The sequence below is a fragment of the Pectinophora gossypiella genome, chromosome 25 (assembly GCF_024362695.1).
Source record: "Pectinophora gossypiella chromosome 25, ilPecGoss1.1, whole genome shotgun sequence".
NCBI lineage: Eukaryota > Metazoa > Arthropoda > Insecta > Lepidoptera > Gelechiidae > Pectinophora > Pectinophora gossypiella.
Window position 1 is genome coordinate 6,430,994 of NC_065428.1, and position 13,562 is coordinate 6,444,555.

General features: G+C 36.9%; 1 protein-coding gene across 1 annotated transcript in view; it reads right to left on the reverse strand.

The window, feature by feature from the left end:
* LOC126378016 (uncharacterized) overlaps positions 1-12,871 on the reverse strand; it is a 154,124-nt gene extending 141,253 nt beyond the window's left edge. The window contains exon 1 of the mRNA XM_050026052.1: positions 12,657-12,871. Within this exon, the coding sequence (XP_049882009.1) occupies positions 12,657-12,711 (55 nt within the window). The 5' untranslated portion in view covers positions 12,712-12,871. The remainder of the gene's footprint in view (positions 1-12,656) is intronic.
* Between the last annotated feature and the right edge of the window lie 691 nt (positions 12,872-13,562).

Sequence of the window (13,562 nt, forward strand, 5' to 3'; positions counted from 1 at the left end):
CAGCACGTTCTCGCGAGTGCAATTATTACATAACCACTCAGATAGACTGATAACATATAATTTGTTTAAATGCACCTCTCAGTTGAAAGCGAACTCTTATTATGTTATTCCGCAACTTTAAACGTCTTCATCATATTAGGTACAGGCAAGAAGTTAAGGATAACCTGGGGGGTTAAAAAAGCCACATCGAAGCAATTCATCTAAAAAAGCAATATTCCAATTTGACATTTGCTCGAATCCCGGTCAGGACATATCACAAAAATCACTATCATCCCTAGTTTGGTTAGGCCATTACAAGCTGATCACCTGATTGTCCGAAAGTAAGATGATCCCTGCTTCAGAAGGCACGTTAAGCCGTTAATCCCGGTTACTACTTACTTATGTAAGTATGTAGCCTTTGGCGGCTCAATAATAGCCCTGACACCAGGGTCGATGACGTTGGTAATCTACCTCGCAACCCACACGATAGAAGAAGAACACGTCTTTACTACTTGTCACAAATCAAATATCTTTCAGCAACAAAATATCTACCGACAGCTTCAATCAGGCTTTTGAGACCGTAAAAAGTAAGATAGAAGAAGAATAGAAAATAATTAAAATTGTAGGTAAGCTTACCTATTATTAACCATAAACCAACTTCCATGTATTTCAAAACACTACTTCCAATTTTTCTTGTCCATCGGAAGCTAGAAAATTTTATGACGATTCCAAGATTTAAACGTATTCATAGCACATTTTACTATCGAACACTATCTATGTAGTAATTTTAAGTTTATGCGCTTTGCGTAGGGTATCCACATTCCACAATGGAATTCAGCAGCTATTTTACATGAAATGTTGCCGTTTGATGGCGGTCGAAGGCATAAAACAGCGGTTGGCGCCTTCCTACATTTTAATAGGGACCCACTAAAAGTTGCAGAAAATGCCACGTGAAAATAACCCATCGAAGAACTGAGAACCAACCTAGCTTCTACCCTTACGATTAAATAAAATAAACAGCGTATCAAATGGGGTGGGAAAAGCCACAAGTCGTCAGAAGTAAACTTACTGCTACATTGACAGATAAATAGATAAAATCTTTATCATTTCTTTTAAAAAAGTAGAGGCGACCATTGATTAAATTGGAGACGACCTAAGAGAAGGTTTAGTAAGGTCTACTCTGAGCCGGGGTGCGTATATGAAATCATTGATGAATGTGGAGGAAGCACGAGAAGTGTGTAAGGATCGAAGCACATGGAATTCCATAGTCTCTGCTTACCCCGGTGGGAAGATGGTGCGTGTTTATCTATGTGAATGTGTTGACAGACTTCTCTTGTTTCCCCAACATTTATCTATCGTGTCATACACGTACGCCGGTTCAGAGTATAGATCGTAATGAACCTCTTTTAAGGACATTCTCAAATGAAAAGGAATAAAATACAGGTATAGAACTGTTGATAATTTCACTACTGTCTATGAAATTATACTAACGAGATCGAAGGCGTTGTGATCCCCCTAGATCTCCGTTCAAAGGAGTCAAATAACCAAATTGAATTTCCATCAAAGGCATAGCATAACCTAGGCATTGTTCCACTGAAGTTGGTTCAGTCTAGACGGCTAAGCAGACGTGATGCGGTATTGGTTGTAGGGTTGCCAAAACGACAATTTTTTTGAGATTTCCGGGTTTTTGACCTAGGGAAAATGAGACAGAGGAAAATAGAGTGAGAGGGAAATATATGTAGAAACGTTCCATCCAGTGCTTAAAGATCGAAGCTTTGGTCTATACCTACATACCATCTATGATTCAAATATAAATTCGAAAACAAATTCGACAATCATTGGTCTAAGCCTGTGCTGGATTCGAACCTGCGAAAGTGAGAGTGAAAGTTAAAATACTTACTTACTAATTTCTTTAAATTTATTTCTGAGACCGAGAAGGACTTACGATGACCAAATTGGAGATGTCCTTAGAAAAGGTTCAATACGATCTACTCTGAACCGGCGTGCGTGTATGAAGCGATTGATGAATGTCAGGATCGAAGCAAATGGAATTCTATAGTCTCTGCTTACCCCGGTGGGAAATAGGCGTGAGTTTATGTATGTATGTGTTATTTCTGAGTGAAATTCAATCAATCACCAACTTGATTGCGTTTCATGTGGTGTACATAAGTTTTTTTTTTCTTATTGTAGATTTGCCGCAGATGGCTCTGAAGGATCTCACCCGGTACAAGTTGGTGTACATAAGAGAACAAATCATGGATCCTGAGCTGTATTGGTAGATTAGTAGAGACAGACGGACAAGAGAAGGGTATTTGAGAAAGAGACACGCTCTCAACAGCATGTATTTCGGGCTGCAGCATAAATCCTTTAAACTATCTATACTTCTATAGTTCACTGAAACACGTGGTCGTCTGCCTATGGTGTATAGAAATTGTTGTAGAGCAATAAGACCTCCAATTGTGCTGTAATATTTATTACGTTTGTTTTTATAGGTATATGCATGCAATAAAGTAAATTGGGTTGTATTTGACGTTCCTAGAAAACAACATTATTTAAGCTGGCAACCCTACTGTTCGAATATCCCTCCCACCACTGTAGTTTTATGCATACTTTATTTTATCCTGCGTTTGACTTCGCTAGGGAGTATGCAAAAGTTTCAACATTTCCATTAGAAATACGCTTCATAAGGTATAATTGAAAAGCAATATGGTTATGTTATCTCATTCAGCTTCCGTTTCGTGAGGATTCGTGTTGAGATGGTACTATCTTAAAAAAAATACAAACTCCTTGATATTTTTAAAAATTCATGAGAATAAATATTTAAATTAGGAATGGGCGAAATAATTAATATAGAACTATTCATCCCAAATAACGCTGCTCTTAGCAGAAGCTATATACTTAGTACGTTCTTCTTTCCTATTATGATTGTGAAGTATAGTGCTATAACTTTACAATCATAATAGGAAAAAAAAGGCTGTATACAGCTATGACTTTTTTATACCGCCTTACTTAAAAAAGGAATAAACAAGTGACAGCCAAGCAAAATTGAATCCAATTATCAAATAATTCGATCGATGTTTCCTTGGCTGTTTTATTGGTGAGGCGGTAAATAAATAGTCACACACATGATCCTATTCCGAAACTCCAATTTAGTCTTCAGATTTGTCTTGTCAAAACCGAGTAACAAATACCCGGACACGTCTACAAAATGTCACATTTCTAACCTCCTCTCGGACTCTGTTGTCCAGTGGTTGAGCGTTGTGCTCACGATGGGAGGTCCCGGGTTCAAATCCCGGTGCGGACATATCACAAAAATCACTTTGTGATCGCTAGTTTGCTTAGGACATTACAGGCTGATCACCTGATTGTCCAAAAGTAAGATGATCCGTGATTCGGAAGGCACGTTAAGCCGTTGGTCCCGGTTCCTACTTACTGATGTAAGTACGTAGTCGTTACATGAGTCACGTCAGGGGCCTTAGGCGGCTCAATAGTAACCCTGACACCAGGGTTGATGAGGTTGGTCATCCACCTCACAACCCACACGATAGAGGAAGAACAAGATATATACCTACCATTTGTAATAAATAATAAATGGTAAGTACCTAGAATAAGTAATACAGATCCATGTCTGTGGTCGATAGCCACAGTAGCAGTAATCTATCCCAGTAATGAAAGTGGCAACAGATGTATGTCAGACAATGTTGGCGCCGAGCGTGGCGCAAGCGCAGGACGGATCAAGTTAATAGATTCGCTTGCGCGTGAGTCGCCACTACACTGTCGCTTTGAAATATTGCGCTGTTACACAGGAATGGCGGTTCGTTTACTAGGTTAGGTGGTTCGCGACGTAAATAATTATATTTCTACATCAAATCAAAAACACAGACATAAAACTAACGTAGTAGGTACTGAAGTGTCAAATCAAATCCTATCCGACTCAGACGTTTTAAATTTAATTTTCTCTTTAAGAATATACATCCCTGAATGACACTATACTTGTAAGTAAAGTTTCAAGTGGAACATTGCCTGATCATCATCACCATCTCCTCATTACCCCGTTTTTTTCACGGGGTCCGCTTACCTAACCTGAAGATTAGACGGGTCCAGTATTTACAGAAGCGACTGCCTGTCTAACCTTCCAACCCGCGAAGGGAAAACCAGCCCAATACGGGTTAAGTCACATACCCCCGAAAATGCATTTCTCGGGAATGTGGGTTTCCTCACTATGTTTTCCTTCGCCGCTGAGCACGTGATAATCATTTATGATCCAAATATGACTTCGAAAACAAATTCGACATTTATTGGTTTAGGCCTGTGCTGGATTCGAACCTGCGACCTCAAAGTGAGAGGCGTTCTACCAACTGGGCTACCACGGTTCTAACATTGCCTGATATTTATCCTAAATGTAACTAAACTACCTACATTAATATCTACATATCAAAGTGTCACAATAGCTATTAAAGCAAATCATTGCTTGCAATCCTTAGCCAACTCTTGTCACATAGCCTATTATGAAACCTAGCCCAAATATCTAGTGTAAGTTTAATTGAGACGGGTCAGGTCATACTATTACGGTATTTAACTTGCGAAACTATTGTGCTTTGTGTTCTGTTCGACCTGACACAATATGTTTGACATGAACGGTGTGTCTGACATAAATGTTTGAATGTCTGACACGTGATATAAGAAAACCAGGCATTACAGGAAATTACTATGGAATTTTTATGAAAAAGCAACCTGTGACGACATAAAGAAACATGACAAATGGTATCAATTATTATTACATTCTTCTTTATTAAAATTCATAAATAACTTAAATTGTCGTATCGGGAGGTGAAGGTTTTGGCGGGAAGAAGAGAGTAATAGCGATTACTCCACCGACAAGAGCGCAGCTCTTAAATAGAGAGAGAGAGAAAAACGAAAACGATTTTTGTCACCTTTAGATCTGTCTTCTTTTAGTACTTAATCATAATTTCTGAATTTATTTTTGACTATACACTTCTCTACAGACCGCCTGTTACCATCTCTCTAAACCAACCGCAGGCGTACACTACAACCAAAGTTAAGCATACGCGCAGTTTTACGAAATAATGCTCCCTAAAACGACTGTACCACCAATCACCATTTCACAATCCAAATCCAAACTACGAACTCTGTCCCAGAACCTTACAAAAGCCACTATAAATCAGATATCGCTTCAAACCCAGGTGCAACGCCAGAATGACTAATGACCACAATCCTTAGCTATGCCAAACAAGGGCCAAACCCTTCGCAAACCATTGTTTGACTATTGAATCATCAAGCTACTTTGTAACACAAGAAATGGGCAATAATTAATAATAGCAAATGTTGAGTATGTTGTAACTGCTAAACAATTTCAAGGGCATTTGGCTTAAAATATGGATGGATAATGATGTTTCACGAATGAATGGGTTAAGGTACTACCATGTTAATTAAAGCTCGTGCATGTTATCATGAAATCACTGTAGCTACTCCGTTAATACTGTTAGATAGAAAATAATCGGTCAACCTAATATCGACTGATACGTCACTATGCTCATGCACGTCACAACACTAGATTACTTTTTTGTTTCCTTTTGCCCATTTATCAAAGACCTTGTATAGAATAGACGGAGCACATTTAAGACGAAAGAAAAACATAGGTTTTGTCTTTCGCACTCATATGAGCCGTCATAAGTTAAAAAGAGATAAATATACTATCGTCGTAACGTCTTTTGTACTCGTGTAGCGGGTTTGTTATAGAAACGTACCTATAGTATATGTTTTTGTATCAGAACCACTAGTGCCGTTCCATGTCTTTATCGACATTATTATTGGCTAAATATTTCATGTTAGTCCAAGATCTAAAAAAATATACATTACAAATTGAATGATTAATTAAATACAGAAATAACGACCTAGTATCCATACCTGGGTGGGTAGAACCACAAGTAAATTAGTTAAAACGATACCTATTTGTACCCTGATAGAAAGATACCTAAGAAGAACCGTACGTTGCGGTGACAGATTCAGAACCACTTATTCAACGTAATTATCATGGACAAACTTGTTAAAGGTCAATTTATCATTTTTGAATCTATGTCATTTCGCAAGGTGTTATGGCCGAGGAGGTCGAGGACGGTCCATCTAGTCCACATATACTATAGTATCATTTTAATACGACATTGCGGCCACCCTTTGGTTGCTATAAATCACATACCTACCCTTTTATAAAAAATAAATACACGTTTTTCATTGACTTGACCGGAAATCGAATCGGCTCTCGATACAAGAAGTAGACGACCTTCTAGTATATTTCGGGGATTATCTCAATGCGATTAAAGAATAAAAGCAAATACTTCTTTATAAGATTTTTATTCAATATAGTTAGAATACAATGACTACGAAGCACTGAACAATTCCGACTTTTGGTGATAAAAAAAATATTTCCTCTTGTTCACTTTCTTTAGAAGTGTATAGTGTCGGCTCTGGTCGTTATAACTTTACCTGCAAGAATGGCACATATTAACGTGGAGCACACAAATACACAAGCATTGCATGTTTACACATTGCACATAGAAGGAATAATCACAGGTAATTACAAAAATAGTTATTCATACTAATTATTTATAGAAGGAATAATCACAGGTAATTACCAAAATAGTTATTCATACTAATTATTTTGTGCAATAGAGAATAATTGTATTGTATTGAAATATTTTTTCCATGCTAATGTAGAATACAAAAACGAAATAGCTGCAAATTTATCTATAAACTTATAACTAAACTTAAACTCACCTTATGTGAGATATGTGAGTGAATATTGTTGGTACTGCATCTCTATGTAATATTTTTGTTTGGTATCCTGCTCGATAGAAAGCAAGATACATCGAAATGTAATTAGCACAGGCTTAAATAAGGAGAAGGCGTCCTTCAGAAGAGAGAATTATCTCGTTTCATGGTCTGAATCTAATTGTTTCTTAATTTCTTGTTTCGTAAATTAGGATATTTAGGAAATCTGGAAAATACAATATCTTTATGTAATCTTCATCCAAATCGGAAACAGGTCGAAAAATAAATTAAACGTGAATAGAATAACGCAACATGTAGATGTTACATTCAAACATAATATTATGTTATCGATATCAAAGGACAACACTACTTATAATACTTTGGGTACATGATCTGTCAAAGCTGATTAACGTAAAATGTGAAATCAATTATTTGTACAAATGTGACGGCTTTGCTGAAAATATGCGTCTGCATCGTGTTTAGGGCTCAATAAACTTTACAAAAACCAGACCAGGTAATGTATTTCTTGCACACAAACATGTATTATGTGGTCGATAACTTACCCATGGTGAGACATTGTTTGATCGTTCTCCATTATAACACCCATTCTACTCTCACAACCAATAGCTACGCAAGCCATGGTTCATAATGAATAACTATTTCACAGATTGTTTATATAAAAAGTTAAAATAATGTCCCAAAACACCAAAAAACTAACGGCAGGTTTGGTATCCAGCTGACTACCACAACATCTCAAAACGGTAAACACTGACGTTCTAGACAGCGGTGTTTGTCTATGTTTGTTTCTTTTTTCCACAGAGATTGTTTCCATAGGGAAGAAAGAGAGCTGTGATAGTTTGATCGTCACTCTAAAATATTATCCGTCTATTCTATACAAGGTCTTTGCCATTTATGGGTCAGGCTAAGATCATAAGACCATACTGCCTAGTCTTCAGTACATAACACTAGATTACGTACTTTGACAGATCTAATAAAACCGCGCTATGAGATGATTGTAAAATGTTACCTTATTGAAATATAATCACTTTTTGTACTGAACTGTTTCATTAATTTGACTGCAGGATAGAGAGATAAATAGTTACTGTTATAAGTATTTTTCGTCATGGCAATACTGTGACAGATAATGTCAATGGCAAGTGACATTTCTTCCTACCTCCCTTCCGATTCACGGCTTCAACATGGTGCATTGTATCTGTTTTGCATAATCGGAATAAATCGACGTAATCATGTAAAAGTATAATGTTTCCGTTATTATGCTCCCTCCCTGCGCTACACAACTACGAGTACAATAGTTACATAGGCATATATACCTTCACCTAATAAAAATATAGTATTAAATAGGAACTTAGTGCTCTAATTTCCACGTAAAGTTCTTTATCATCTCAAGACGATATGAACTTAGAACTGTGTGTAGCTGGCTTCCTAATAATACCAACGGCTACAGTACTTTTTATTTTTATTTTACACCTGATAGGGTTATCTATAGAAGATGTAAGAGTATGTAAGTAGGTTTTGTTAATCTGTAGTTATACAATAATTACATTTAATCAGATTATTTAAGTAAGTAGACAATTCAAAACAAGAACTTAAAACGCCCAGGTGAAACCATAACAAGCGCAACCTTAATTTAACGTAATTCAATCTAAAATTAGATAACGACAAGTTAACCCGTCAGGTGGTCAACCATTTTGTTCTTATTATATGCGACCATAAAAGCGTTAAATAGTATTTTATGCAACAGTTGTATAAGAAGGGTCAAAAAATGCGAGTGGCGTGAGTTGCGATGTGAGCCTTGGCGAACATCGCAATAAGAGACGCCACGAGCATTTTTAGACCTAGTTATACAACGTTGCATACAATACTTTTTCTACGACGACGTAATTTTAAACGAAACTCAAAAATTTTCCAATTTATTTTCCAACGCGCGGGAAAATGGCGGCAAATGTATACTTTTTTTTATAGTATATCTATGGCACCAAACGAAGTAAAGGTGCCAGTTTCCAGGTCAAAAAAAAAAAAAAAAAACAACAACAATGCTTTTTTGGTGACATTATAGTACAGTTACACTAACAATGCTTTTATAGGCCATAGAGCGTACACTTTTTCAAAGAGTTTAATTATGTATGTACTTATATTAGACTTTTTGGTTATTTAAATGCCAGATTAAAGTAGAGGAGTAGAAAAAAGGCTTTAATTCAACTCCTTAGCCTACTGATATACAATCTTGTTGGTCGGCTCTAAAGGCGCCAACTGTCGAATTTCAAATTAAGAACATCCGGCGATCGGCCATGCTTAGGAAGCACACTTCATTAATTCAGTTCCCGTATTAATTTTATAATAGCGACACAAAAATATAATAAACAATGGCTATTAGCGAAATATTTCTTAATCCTGTAAATGTTGATAAAGTGGAAATTATCGCTTCATTAAACAACTCTATACTTATATGCACTCTATCTTGGTGATAAGATGCGAGTTATTACGGGCCTATTTCGAATAACTGTTTTTCTGTAATGAACAGAACAAACCACAGCAAACAGCGTGTTCAAATGTTAATAAACTCTAAAATAGAACGAAAATATTAGTAACATACCCAATTACTTTATTATAATACTCTAATTTATTGTAATAAATGACAATCTTACAACGAATACCGATTATTGAATACTACGATTTATAACAAGCAAAATCCAATACAGAAACTAGTCTATTAGTTTACGCACTAAAGCAACACGGACCTCCAATTCTCACGAAACATTCCGTGTTCACTTATTGTTGTTTTCCTTCGAAGTCCCAGACGAAACTCCCGCCAAAACGTTTTTCTTTCTTAAAGTGACGTGACGTTCCTTCCTTGAAATTGCCAACACAAATAATCACCGAGTTTTATTTTAAATGGACTAGTATCTAATTATAACAAGATTTAGAAACTTCTAGACGTTGTGATTAGGATATGTATAAGCAGTAAGGTACATTCGTTTTTAACTACCCGTACATACATACATACATAAACTCACGCCCGTAATCCCAAATGGGGTGGGCAGAGCCCACAAGTAATCAAAGACAACTTGCAGCCACTGTTGACATGAAGTCCTAAGATGGATATGATGAACCTTACCCGTACCCGTACTACCCGTACTAAAGTGAAAAAAGAAACCTTATGACGCTACTCTGCCTGTCTGTCATAGATCATAGATGATTATTGATTATCCAACGAACTACTAATTATTCGAGGAGCTATCGAATTTAATGTACATTTTTTTTTATTTAAATGGATGTCTGCAAAAAATCGTCATAGCATTATATTATAACGGTTCATCAAAGAATATCTTCACAACCTATCATGTTGTTAGTGAATAAAGTGTGTTTGACCGAATACCTCAGTTCTGTTAGGTGACTCATATGTTTCAGTGACCTTCTTGTAGGTTTGCTATAGGTACCTACTTATACCTATTAGTGCCTAGGTACCTATTATTGAGGCTAAGTGCAGGGTTGCCAACGTGTTGTTATAGGTATAGGTATTTATTTTTCATGAAAGAGAATATTTCATCAGCTCTATGTGTTATAATGTCTAATGTTATAGTTATAAATCTAAGAATAATAGATGCTAGTTTAGTTCAGCCTGACAACACTGTAACTTATTTTTTTTTTTTTGTTGCCGCTGTCTTATACAGGGTGTTAGTGAAATCGTAACGAAAACTTTGAGGGATGATTCAGACCATGATTCTGAGTTAATATCAAGTGGAATTTGCCATCGTAAAAGTATATAATCGAAAATAATTTTAAATAGGACATGAACTTTACGACGGAACATTCCACTTGATGTTAACTCAGAATCATGAGCTGAATCATCCCCTTCAGTATTTGGAACGGTGGTATCACTAACACACTTTATAGTATAATATGGTAAGGTTGTGAGTGGAATACGTTATATATAATTTCCTTATATATAGGTGCCCATAGCCTTTGTAGGTAAATTATTTTTACGTTTTTATCAAATAGTATACAAATACTTATTACGTTGTAACAACATTTTTAACAAAGAATAAGTAAGCCTTTTTCTCAATTTGTAGCAGCCCTAACAAACTACCTACTTAGATTTCGGACGTAATTCGATCTAATGAAGTTTTAATGTGAGAAAATATTGCAGAGTGGAAGATTTGTAGCGTTTGCCGAATAAAAATATACTTATATTGCTTCTATGGTAAAGAGTAAAAGAGGTACCTAAGTACTCCAACATGATGGAATGAAAAGCACCTGAGCGATGCTCCACCGCATGTAAATGATGAATGATGAAGGAGCACCTACATGATGAACCAACCATAACTGCCTACATTCTAATTTTATACCTTGTTAAGTGTTTGTGAAGTCTTCTTCTTCTTATCGTGTGAATTGTGAGGTGGAATACCAGCTTCATCAATCCTGGTGTCGGAGTTATTATTGAGCCGCCAAACGCCCCTCACATGGCTACATACTTACATCAGTAAGTAGTAACCGGGACCAACAGCGTAACGTGCCTTCCGAAGCACGGATCACCTTACTTTCGGACAATCAGGTGATCAGCCTGTAATGTCCTAGCCAAACTAGGGATCACAAAGTGATTTTTGTGATATGTCCTCACCGGGATTCGAACCCGGGACCTCCGGATCGTGAGCCCAACGGTCAACCACTGGACCACGGAGGCCGTTAAGTCATTTTCTAGAATAAACTGTTTACTGTTGGACTCCTGTCTTCATTTGTGTACTCTGCTGGCAAGTCGGGACTCCGGGCCTCCACCTCCACCCGTCGTACCGCAGTACTAAGACGTAGAGAGCAGTATTTAGTACTAAGATAGCTAGATAAAGACCACGTATAGGTACTTGTTTGTACTAGTTTACCTTGTAAAGTTACTTGCGTGGAGTCTACAGAAATCGTTTCATTTACCGGCTTCAAATGGAGGAGATTATTCAACAAGGGACTTTTCAGGCTATGTTCCCCAAAAATAATATAGATGGCGCTGTCGATATTTTACGTGTTAGGTAATTGCCTATTCTCTCATTATTCGGGTACACAATTATTCAAAAATACAATGCAGTGGCAGAAGCATACATAAAAATAATTGTTGCTTGATATTTGGATTACACTATGTATAGAATTATGTTGTTACCTATATTGCTTCTCTTTATTTTGATCAGCGGAGAAGCCTGTGCCTAGCAGTGGGACGTATATAGGTTGTTTATGATTATTTTATGTATCTCTATTTGTGGAAGTCTGCATCCCTATCAGTATAGGTGTAGTTAAAGTTAAATAGTGTAATGCAAACTAGAGTCCAAACCTCAAAGGATCAAGCAAGGGCGACAATTTATTTATAAATTTGATAAAAAATGTTTGTGGCCACAACAAGTATATATATATATTATTCCCTGGAATATTGAAGCCTCGAAAAAAGAACCCCTTTCGGGCAATAAGATAGACGAGTATCAATAAAAATTCCAAGCTTATCTCGTTTAATGTGTAAAAAGAAGTAAGTACGTACTTCTTAGCATAAAATGATTGATCACGTTTAATAAATGGCCGTAGAGCCGCCCGATGCAACGAGTGCAGGCACGGCGCGGGCGTCCATACTGCCATAAGGGGAAATGTTGCATAAACCTGTCCCCGCCTCGGGAAATTCGCGACCAAGGAGGTTTTATGAGGTTTGATACCACTCTTTAAAAAAAAACAAGCTAAGCGCGCCATTTTTTTTTACCTTTTTTTAATTTTTTTTACACATGTTTACACTCGTATAGTAAACAGCCTAGATTTGTCCAATATCTATAAATCCAATAATTAATATGAACTTTAATTAACCATGCATCTAAGTTAGTTCTTAAAATAATAAAGCAACAAACCAAAAAAGTCCTCCCAAGTCATAGAATGGTCTGAGTCAGCGTTCGCACCGTCCATCTTCGCGCACACTTCCGCAAACCTTTCTTTACATCATGAAACAAACACAGGGGTTTTATATTGTCACCAAGCACTGATGAAGATTTGTTGACAAACAAAAAGACATCGCGTTCGTATAACGCGCGACGCGACAACGAAACGCGCGGCCTTCCACGCGGACGTTAACTCGTGAGTGATTGAATTGAAAAAGTTTACTTTGCTCTGTGGCCCTCCCGCCGCACTCCCGCCCTCCGTCCGTGCCTCCGCCGGCGGCGCCTGCATAGGATGCAAGATGCATGGTTTCCTACGCACGGAAACATAACGCAATGCATAAACATTTGGTTTGCATGATGTTTATTTAACTTTGGTTGACTGTACCTTTCCTGATTTCCGTTAAATTCTATAAATGGGTTTGTAATGAAAACAGATACCTAAGTATAATGCGTAAACATGCATCGTGAAAGTAGGTATGTATTTGGTGATGTAGTTCGCTCATTCTTTATTCCAAGTGTTCATTAGGCAATAGGAAAATAAAAACAACTGCCGATTGTCACGCAACAATCATCTTTATGATAATGAATCACTTTGATGTTTATTGCTTTGATATAGTGAAAATGTCATTTTTTATTTCATTCTAGACACGCAATGTATTCGTAAGTCCGCAGTTAACGGTTAGTTATTCCCCTTTCACCAATGACATGACAGGATGCTCGTGACGTCATAATACACAGCTGAACGCTCGGATATTCGCGCCACCATCTTGTGAGTATTCGCTTATCGTATAATAAACATGTAATTATTTCGATTCGATCAATATTCAAATTCGTAATTTTGGATTGCCAAATACTTAAGACGTACAAAACAATAAAAAA